Source organism: Marmota flaviventris, chromosome 11, assembly GCF_047511675.1.
Source record: "Marmota flaviventris isolate mMarFla1 chromosome 11, mMarFla1.hap1, whole genome shotgun sequence".
NCBI lineage: Eukaryota > Metazoa > Chordata > Mammalia > Rodentia > Sciuridae > Marmota > Marmota flaviventris.
Window position 1 is genome coordinate 31,641,916 of NC_092508.1, and position 11,135 is coordinate 31,653,050.

The following is an 11,135-nucleotide window of genomic DNA, read 5'->3' on the forward strand; positions in this document are numbered from 1 at the left end:
GAGCAGACTTCATTTTCCCAAAGCCAAGGTCAAACAGCCACGTCCTTGTCCCAAAAAATACAAGGGAGTTGCTGAGATTAACATTCTTCGCTGGAAACTGGAGCCCTGCCCAGTTAGGGCAGGGTTGGTTTGAACTTCGTGACCCTATTATCTCAGTCACGAGCTGAGGTCAAGCCAGCCATGTCGTGCACTTATGAGTGCTCAAGCAAGAATTTAAAGTACACATGGGTTTAAGTCCTTAGAGTCGAGTATGCATTATCCCACTGGCCTTGTTGACAGAGGTTGACACAGAACTCTAGGACCAATCCCCAGAGAACTTAACATATGTACACACATTTAACAAAACAGTCTTCATTCTCAGGTCTGCCAGCATGGAATGACTCACCTGACCCCTACATATCTCTGCCCCTGTAAGGCCTTCTCTTCCCCCTCCATCTTAGAGATTTGTCCTCCTATCTCGAATTCTCCCATTTCTTGCAAAAACTCCTCCCACCCTCCTCTTTTTCTCTCCCACTTCTCCTTTCTTTCCTATAAGCCTTCCCCCTCCAGTCCTACAGGGCCACACACACACACACACTCACACCAACACACTCACACACTCTCATGTTCACACAACACACACATTCTCTCTCTCACATACATACACTCTGCTCACACCAACACATTCACACACATTCGTGTTCACACATTGTCTCTCTCACACTCACTCTGTTCACATCTACACATTCACACTCACATTCTCTCTCTCTCTCTCTCTCTCTCTCTCTCTCTCTCTCACACACACACACACACACACACACACACACATTCAAGTCCAGCACTGGCTCCTTCCACATGTCAAACTCCATTAAGTCATTCAGTCTGTAAACATTTATTACATCCTAACCATATATAAAATACTGTAGTATATTTAAGTTCCAATCATCTTCAGCGTATCTATCCATCTCTTCTTTTCTGTCTCTATTTTGACCACTCCATGTTTTCTTAACCTTGTGAAGTCTCATCTTCTTTCCCCAATGGCTCTGCCTGAACTCAAAAGTCCCGCTGGCCTCTTTCCCAAGCAATTGTTCACTCCTCTTTTCCTCCTTCATCAATGCTGTCACCCACTGTCTCTTCCTGACACTTTCCTCCCTTGACTTCATTGGCATGCCCCCTCCTCCCTCTCTCACCACATACTCTGTGTCCTCTGCTGGTCTTCAGCTGACTCCTAACCAGAAGTGGTTTTCAGATTCAGTTGAACTCTCTGCTTTCCTAGTTATACCCCCTCCATTCAACTCCATGCCCCAAAGATGAGGATTCCAAAGTATTCTCTTCTTATCCAGTTCAGCTGCTTCAAAATGCCTTGAAAATAAAGTTTAAACTTCTTTTATCAGTATTCAACCCCCTGCTTAGTCTGATTCTTCCTCTCTAGCCTCCACACCTTTGACTTATCAACTGTTCCAAGAACATTAAACAACTTTCCTGATTTAGTTTCCTTATTAATATTACTTCTTCCTCAGACAACATAGCATTGATAAGAACATGGACCTGGAGCAAGACTATCTGAATTTCTGTATCTATCAACTGTGATTGCAAGCTAGTTACTCTACCAGCTCAATATTTCAATTTTCTTATCTTGCAATAGTACAATCATAGTAACTGCTTCATGGGAACTGGGAAAAGATGAAATGATCAATAAAAGAAATTCAGCTAGAATAAGAGTAACAATATAAGTGCAAAAGAAATGTTAGTTAGCAATTTTCATTAATACATTATCCATTCAAATCTTATATACTATTAAAGCCCTACTCAATTCTGAACTCTCCATAAAGACTTACCATCCTACCTTAATCTTATCAAGAAATTTCTTTCATGTATTCTAATTTGGGTGTTAGTTTGTTCATTTCCTTCTTTAACAAGTATCTGTTGAATACATACATGCTTGCAGCATTTTGACTAATACTGAAGTTGGAAGAATAAATAAGACATGATCCTGCCTTCGAGGAGCTCACAATCTTCTAGAGAAAAAAAAATGGATGGGTCAACTCACACAGTAACAATTTGGGGAGTTTTGAATGGTAAGGAAGTCCCTTAATTTGTCATTTAGGGTCTCAAAAAGGACCTTCAGATGACAGGTACAGGAACATTCCAGATTGCAAGAATAATTTATGCAAAGTTATGAAGGCATCAATTAGCCATGGGTGGTAGGAGGATGCCAAATATTATCACTTATCCACTTCCTGATGTTGTTATATGTAGTTTTCTTAACTAAATTGTAAAACCCATGAAAGCAGAGAGAACTCAGTTAATTACATAAACAATTATTGTGTGCAAAGTCTTTATGTTTCTTTTCCTGTTCTATTTCCTTAGGCTCCAAAATGCAAGAGAGGTTTAATAAATATTTATTAAAGTGAGCTACACTCCCATAGAAACTTCTCTTCTGAGTCCATAATAAAGGCAGAATTATCCTGGAAAAGCTTCCTCGGGGAGGTGGATATAAAAGTAAGTCATCGGGTCCAACAGGCTGCAAATGCAGCTAAGTGATGTTCTAACACTGTATTGTGTGTCAAGTATACAACCTTCTACTTTTTCAGCAAAGTTTTAAAAATTCAAACACCCACCCATGTTCTCAGTAAGGGAACATACGTCATCGTTAGAATGTGGGATGGGTTGCTGGTGTAATCTGTACATTGTATGGTGGATTGTAAGCTAATGAGGTGATTCAGATGCTGTGGAGAGGGACTCACGATTAGATTAGAGACTAAAAGTAAATTGTGAGTAATTGTGAATGATACCATCAGGAACCATTAACCTAGTTACCTCGTCAGCCAGAGTCCCCAAGATAATGAAGATGATGACAAAGAAAAAGATAATGGTAATGGTGATTTAGAGATAAAGGAGTGGAAAAGAATTAAATAAGAAATTCTCCACCATCTGGAAGCTTCTCCGCTAGCAAAGAGAACATAAATACACATAACTTGGATGGACAAACAGACCAAGTATGAAATTAGTTGAATTACTAAGGCCAAAGAGTTTGAAACTTCCTTTTTCAGAGAGAAAGCAAGTGGGTAGCTCTTGATCCCAACCAGCACACCTCTCTTCTAGAGTTCCGAGTCATCAAAATGAGAGTAACAGGCAAAATGTTAAACACCCACTTTGCAAACACCTCTGCCCTGCCCCCCACTGGGGATTGAACTTGAGGGTGAATTACTGCTGAGCTACATATCCCCTGCCCTTTTTTATTTTTAAGACAGGGTCTCACTAAGTTCACAAGGCTGGTCTCAAACTTGCTGTCCTCCTGCCTCGGTCTCTGGAGTAGCTGGGACTACAGGTATGCACCGCCGGACACCCAGCTTGCAAACAAGCCTGGACCTGGGATGTCTTCCCTATGGCGTCAGGGACTGATTCTCATGTAACAATCCTCAGACTAAAAGGTCTGGGTATGTTGGGGTTTTTGTTCTTTTCTTAGCTTTTTATGGGTTGGTTGGTTGGTTTGGTGGTGATGGTACTAATACCATAACACTAACCGAAAAGGGTTCATGAAATCACCACAAAAGAGACACACAGATACTTGCACACAGCATAGAAAATCAGAGACTCCTCCAGTCAGTCAAAAACCACCCAGATGTTATTTTTTTTCTGATGATTGGCTAAACTCTCTATAGAAACGGTCCAACCTCTGTAAAGAAAAAGTAAACAATAACTTAACAAAGATGAAAAGATTTTATCCTTTGCAACGACAACTGCTGTAAAATAATTAATTGTGCTTTGCAAGAGTACCTGCCCTTTGAGTTTTAGGAAGGCTGAAATGAATCGTGATCTTCATCAATGCCCATATTAGTTAATATAAAGAGCTATTGTTTTAGATAAGCCACAAATGGCATTTTCTGCTGGGATTTTTGTGGCATCAAATTTTTTGTTTTGTAAAGGTCAGCGCACTGCCTGCAGGAAACACTTGAAGGAAGATGTCCATGCAAGGGACATGCCACATGGTAATCATAGGGCATTTCTCAAGAAAAGAAGAAAGACAAGAAAAAGAGGGTCTACCTCTAATGAAAGGGAGGCAGTGAGATTCTCCTCCCACCCATAGCATGTGAGCACTTCAGAGTTCTGATCACAGATTCATTTCTATTTCTAATCTATCTGTGGCAATGACTCATTCAATTTCCTGGAATTGATATATCGATATTAATTTTATGGTCCTTGATGTAAAAGCCCTTGCTTTGGTTGCTTTAAAAAGTAAAAAAAATCATAAGGTAATTTATTATCTTAGAGCATGGTGGTAGAGTAAAATAAATGCTTAAGCAATGCCCACATTTTTAAAACATCCATCAAATTTATTTCAACTGACAAGAGACCCAATTCTTTTTTAACAGTCAGAAAAACTGGCTGCAGTGTGTTGGAAGTTAGGTAAACACAGCAAACTGTTGATTACATTGTATTTTTCAATGTTCATCTTTTCACCTTACTTTCCCAAGCCCAGCCCCAGAGCAACACTAAACTGTGAGCAGTAAATTACTTCTTTCTTTGTACAAATTACTGCAGAGGAGTCATTTGCTGAAGACTGAACTAAGGATAAAGTTTTTAATTGCTCTGTTTTGCCGGTATGACTTTTTTTTTTATTAAATGTCAATCATTTTCCTGCCTTCTGTGCCTCTCTAAGACAAAGAAGTGCTGGGGAAATGCAGCAGCATTAGAGAGATTAATCTTGTCCAAACTGGTCATTTAACAGTTTTTTGCTAAGGTCTGGGAAGAAATTAAAAGAAACACTCTTGTAGAAAAATAAGGAGTGATACCTGATTTTTATCTTCATACAGAATGATCAGTTTGCTGAAAAGTAACCAGTGTTGGCTGGAAAAATGTATCAACAATGCCAGGTATTACCTACATATACATCCCTTCTACCATTAATTATGAATCCTTTTCTTCCAGAGGCCTGCTGTTCCAGGCTGGACTCATAGTCCAATGTCCAACAAAATCCTAATACTTGTGAATCTCAGTTGCACAATTATAGAAAGCATGCAGCCTTAGCAAAGAAATTGTCCAAGTTAAGGTTGCCTCACTCTGCCTCAATCATTTCCTTAATTTAGCCATAAAGATCTTCCTACAGGACCATCGAAATCATGAAGAGTAAAGTGAGGCTTAATCATCATAAAATAGGTATTTGAAGCCACACTGTGAACCAGTGAGTTAGAATTATTAAATCAGTATTAATAATGAACTGTTCATATGTACACACACACACACACCACACACCTCAATACAGACAATAGTAGCTTCTTACAATGCGAGGGATGACAATTGCATTTTCACCAGAGAATTTCCTTACCTATAACTTTATGGGGGGGGTGAACAAAAAAAAGTAAAAAACACAAGGAAGATTTTACAGCACTTGATTAGAACGGATCAGACATTTTCATATGTTGAAATTATCTTTTTTCTCACAAGTGTTTTTTTTACTGAAAGAGGCATTTCAAAGTATGGCCTCTACGCTCACCCCATTCAACTTTATTAATGGCCACACAGCATCAAATCCTAAAAGTTATTAGGAAAGTGAGTTGACATTTCAAAAGCAAACATATCTTAATGTAGAAAACAAACGTTCCACATGTGTGAAATCTCTAACCACTTTTTAGTTACATCCTTTTAATAAATGTTCTAAAGAGGAAAATGCAAAGCTTTGAGTCTTACCAAAAAGAAAAGAAAAATCTTCAAAAGCGAGTGGAAGAATTAATGACAGATGATTGTTCACAAAGCACATCAGAAAAGCATTTTGTGTACAATTACTACTGCTAAATAGTTTTGGGTCAGTCCCTTGTTGTCTAATAAATTAAGACATTGTAAATATTCTTTTAAAATAAATTCTGAAGATCCCTTAAACATGAAGTGAAAAAAAAAAACTTCGCAAAATAAATTTTTAAAAATTCTTTTAGAATGTATTCAGTAGCTCTAAATGCTTGGTACTAGACACCAGGGATAACCAGTCACCAGCCAATGTCTTTTGTTATATCAACACCTGTTATCAATATGCACAGTTTGTGCTCACTAGCATATCAGACAACGAAAACAGATAAGTAACTATTGTATTTCTGCAGGCTGGGAAATTATACTCTTTGCAGTGCACACAATTGATGTTTAAGAACACCACCAACAGATCTTGTAGTCTCTGTGCCACCAAAATAAATGAGAAAGAAAATTGAAGATGCTGGCTCTGCAAAAGATATTCCAAGGGAAAAATAAATAAATAAATAACAATCCTTACTTAAATACACCTGTTTATTCCTATCAGTCCAATATTTGAGCAAAGGTAAGGACCCTTTTCTAACTCCAAGAACAAGTTGAATGAATGTATTACTCCACCCTCCCAAACAAGCTTTTTCTGTTAGAAATTGCGGTTTTCTGAAGATGATTCTACATGGATTTATCCTGGTCTATGCAATTATAAATCAGGTCATGCTGGGTGAAATAGCCTAAGGTTCAAGACCACAGGCTCTGGAGTCAAGCTATTATGGTTTGGACTCTGCCACCAACAACTGGAACCTGTAAATCCTTGGGGAATTTGACATTCCTACCCCTCAGTCTCTTGATCTGAAATATTGCAAGGGTTGGTTGTGATAACTACCTCCTAGCTGTAACAATTGACAATGCTCCAAGTAGGTGCTTGCAAGTGTCAGAAGTATCATACTCCTCATCGTAGTTACTGGGTTTTAAGGACTTTTAATCTAAACAGACTTCAGCCGATAGTAAAAGAATACTAACTTATTAGTATTTGCACTGTACCAGCTTCTCTGGTGACTCTAGGATTCACTTTGGAACTCATTCAATTCAGATAGAAATAGTAATAGTAATTCAGGTAAGTAATAGTAATAAAACCAACACTGATCTTGCTAGCCAAGCATTTTGCATTTGGATTATTTCATTTTATCTTCACAATGGCCTTAAGATGAGGTTTATTATCATTCCCATTTCATAGTTAAGGAAACTGATGTTTGAAAATCTTAAATACCAGCAACGACTCACTTAATAAGAATTGGATCTGTGATGTGAGCCTAGGCAATCTAAATTCAAAGCTTTCAGAACAAACCTACTTGAAACAGTTTTCTTAAACTAAAGGGGGAGAAAAGGTACATACGCTAAAAGTTCTTGGGACATTATCAACTAGCAGCTAAGTAAAAGCTTCTTTACTTCCAAAGAACTTTTGGTAAAGAACCATTCTGTATTCTGAGAATCAAGGAGTTTCTAAATTAAAGGTAACCATATGAAAGCCAAACTACTAATTTCACAGGTTATTTCAAATTTAACATAAACCACGCTGATTGCAAGGACACAAAAGAAAACCTAGAGGAGGAAGAAATCAAAATCGTTTACCTGTTACTTGAATCGAGGGGAAGAAGTTGAGAGCCAAGAGCAGCAGCCTGAACATCATTGTCCTAACAAGGGCCAGGGCTCCAGCCCCTCCTCCCTGAGGAACCCAAAGTGTGAAGTGAACTCAAGACACAGCTGCCTCGGCCTGAGAGGCTCCGTCATCTACGGAAACCCCCAACTCACTTCCTTAGAGCACATGATCAAGGGACCCAAACCACAGGGCACTGTGACTTTCATACCAGATGTTACATTGTTTTGATGACTTTAGATTTTTGTCTCTTCTTTGAAAGGTGAGACTTTTCTTATCACTGAAAAAGTGCACTGGTCACTACGTGATGGGCTCGTGAGAATTATTTCCTATTGATAGGTATCAGAGCTGTGAAAAATGGGTGCCTGATATCCAGCAGGGACTTCAGCATAGACAAACAAGGTGTTATAAGAAAAAAAACAAGCCCCCTTGTAGAGGAGAAGTTCTCATAAGGTAGGAATAAACCAGGTACAAATTACACCGAGAATTGTCCTGAAGAGTAAAGAAATGTCTGCGTTAAGTGTTTAAAGGAGTTATAAATGTTAGGAATTAAAACGTTTGTATTGGTTATCGGATAGCCCTATGGAACATTCAGCACTCAGTGCCAGGTTGATGCCAAGCTTTTCCCAGCTCACTTCTAGGAACTTGGCTAAATGGATTTTGCTTACATGCACTCAGCCAGCTGAGGGTCTGGAGGTTCCTTAAGCAAAGAGGTCAGAAGACATCTGATGTTCTTAGAGGGACAGTGGGTAATCAAAAGCCCCTTGATATCTCATGCTCACTATGTCCCTCAGGAAACCACTTGATGTTGAGTGGCAGACCATAAGAAGTAGCCTCACAGCAGGTTCCTCAAGGAGCCCACTGCCCCTCCCACTTCCAGGTCCTCTGCAGATAGAACCTCTCTCTCCACCAGCACCACCCACTCCACTCTCTTCCCCTGGTGCCTCCTTTAGGGTCTGGTACTCAATGGCTTTCTCAGAACTTTTCTGGTAATTTTTTTCTCTTTTCCTGATAATCTGGTCTTTATATAATTACTGTACTTTGCGATTTTGTGTATGATTTTTAAAAAATGATTTGTATTGCCTTTTATTCTTACTATAAAAGTAAAAGATGAAATACATATTAAAGATGAAATACACATTAAATCAAGGTTCACCTATAATCTCCTCACCTGATATATAAACAGTTGCTATTCTGATCCACTGCTTTCCATCTGGCTTTTAAGATTTTTACACATTTGCTATCATGTTTTATTTATAGTTTTTCAACAGATATATATTATTATCTGTTATATCTTAAACATTTTCCAATGTGATTTAAGTACATGTATTAATTAAATTTATTTTTAACTAGTACATAAAACATTCTACATATTAATGGGGTATTACATGATTTTTCTATTAATTTTTTATGTTTTAATTAGTTATAATGACAGTAGAATGCATTTATGTTATACACTTTGATATATCATACATAGATGGGATATAATTTCTCATTTTTCTGAGTATACATGTTGTAGAATCATATTGGTCATGCAGTCACATATATACATAAAGTTATAATGTCTGTTTCATTCTACTATCTTTCCTATCGCCACATGCCCTCCCCTCCCCTCCCTTCACTTCCCTCTAACTAATCTAAGGTAATGCTATTCTTCTCTAGTGCCCCACGCCTTATCGTGAATTAGTACCCACATATTAGAGAAAACAGCCTTTGGTTTTTTGGGATTGGCTTATTTCGCTTAGCATGATATTCTCCAACTCCATCCATTTACTGGCAAATAGGGTATTACATGATATTTTGATATATTGTATAATGTTTAATTCAGGTTAAGTATATGTCTCCCCAAACTTTTATCATTTCTTTATGATGAAAAAATTTGAAATCTTTTCTAACTTTTTGAAATGCACAGTACATTATTGCTATCTATAGTCACCCTACTATGCATTAACACATCAAAACTTCTTACTCTTATCTAACTATAGCTTAGTACCCATGGGCCAGCCTTTTCTCATCCATCCCTCCTTCATACTCTCCCCAACTTCTAGTAACCACCACTCTCATCTCAACATCTGTATAATCATTTTCTTTTTTTTGGATTCTGCATATGAGCAAGATCACAGGGTACTTTTCTTTCTGTTCTCGACTTATGTCACTTAACATAATGATCCATTTTCATCCATATCATTGCAAATGACAGGACTGCATCCTTTCTATGGTGGGGTGGTATTCCATGATGTATATGTACCACATTTTCTTTTCATCAGTTCATGGGCACTTAGGTTATTTCTACTTCTTGGCTATTGTGAATAGTGCAACAATGAACATACGACTGCAGATATCTCTTCTACATGCTGATTTCATTTTCTTTGGATATACACACAGGAGAGAGATTGCTGGATCATATGGTGGTTCTATTTTTAATTTTTTGCAGGAGCACCATGATGTTTGCCATAATGGATATACTAATTTACATTCCCATCAACAGTGTACAAAGTCCCTTTTTCTCCATGGTATTTCCAGTGGTTGTTACCTTTTTGATAATAATCAGTCTTATTGGAGTAAGTTGACATCTCACTGTAATTTTGGTTTGAATTTCCATGATGATTAGTGATGTTGAGCAGTTTTTTCATGTACATGTTGTCCATTTCTATGTCTTCTTTTAAGAAATGTGTGTTAAGGTCTATCACCCATTCACCCATTTTTTTAAGTTCTAGATGGACACATGCCTTTATTTTATTTATTTATTTTTATGAGGTGCTAAGGATCAAACCCCATGCCTCACACATGCTAGGCAAGCGCTCTACCACTGGGTTACAATCCCAACCCCGTATTACCCATTTTTAATGGGTTATTTGGTCCCCCCCACACAGAGTTTTTTTAATTCTTTATATATTCTGGATATCACCCCTTGTCAATTATATAGCTTGTAAATATTTTCTCCCACTCTACAGATTTTCTCTTCACTATGTTGATTATTTCCTTTGCTAATGGCGTTTGACTGGTTTTGCTTTTGTTTCCTGTGCTATTGGGGTCTTCTGCAAAATTTTCTGGCTCATTTCAAAATCCTGAAACTTAAGCACTTTATAAAGATCATTTTAATTGATGTATACTAGTCTATATTATCCTCCAATGTTGTTGCTTTTTTAAATTTTTTGCTATTTTAAAATGTTACAATGAACATCTTCAGTGACATAACTATAAATGGAGATAGTTTTAATGTCCCTCTCTCCTGATTCAATAAATGAGAAATCAAAAGTGTTTCCTTTCCTAGTAGACCCTCTTTGTCTACATTTCAATTTTCTCACAAACACAATCCTTGTGACCTACAATGATACTTTATTCATTCCTATGGAGCAATTTGTCCTTAGAATTGATTCAGTCACACTTCTGAAGTATAGGGAAGTAGCAAAGTAACTCAGTGCTCTTGGCTATGACCTTCCGTCAGGTTAGAGGATAGAAGGTCTTACTCACGGCCTGATGTCTTTCCAGGGACAACTTAAAGAAGGACTTTTTTAAAAGGTCACCAGTGTTCTAGAGCCACCAGACTACCCAGATCTAGGATGAGAACCTCTGAGACTCACGATGCAGCCTAAGAATATGTATAGTAGGAATAAGGATGTCCTGCGATTTCCCATGATTCATAATGAAAAGCTAAAGAGTAAGTTAACAGTGGTCATCTAGCATATTAAAGATGACCAAATAGTATCTAATTAATATTATCTACATGGTAATACTTAAGTGAATCAAATTTAGATGGAAA

At 37.6% G+C, this 11,135-nt stretch overlaps 1 protein-coding gene across 1 annotated transcript in view; it reads right to left on the reverse strand.

Annotated features, from left to right (window-relative positions):
• The window catches only part of Cd28 (CD28 molecule), a 32,971-nt gene extending 25,529 nt beyond the window's left edge, over positions 1 to 7,442 (reverse strand). The window contains exon 1 of the mRNA XM_027941866.2: positions 7,348 to 7,442. Coding sequence (XP_027797667.1) covers positions 7,348 to 7,405 — 58 coding nt within the window. The 5' untranslated portion in view covers positions 7,406 to 7,442. The remainder of the gene's footprint in view (positions 1 to 7,347) is intronic.
• Positions 7,443 to 11,135: the final 3,693 nt, after the last annotated feature.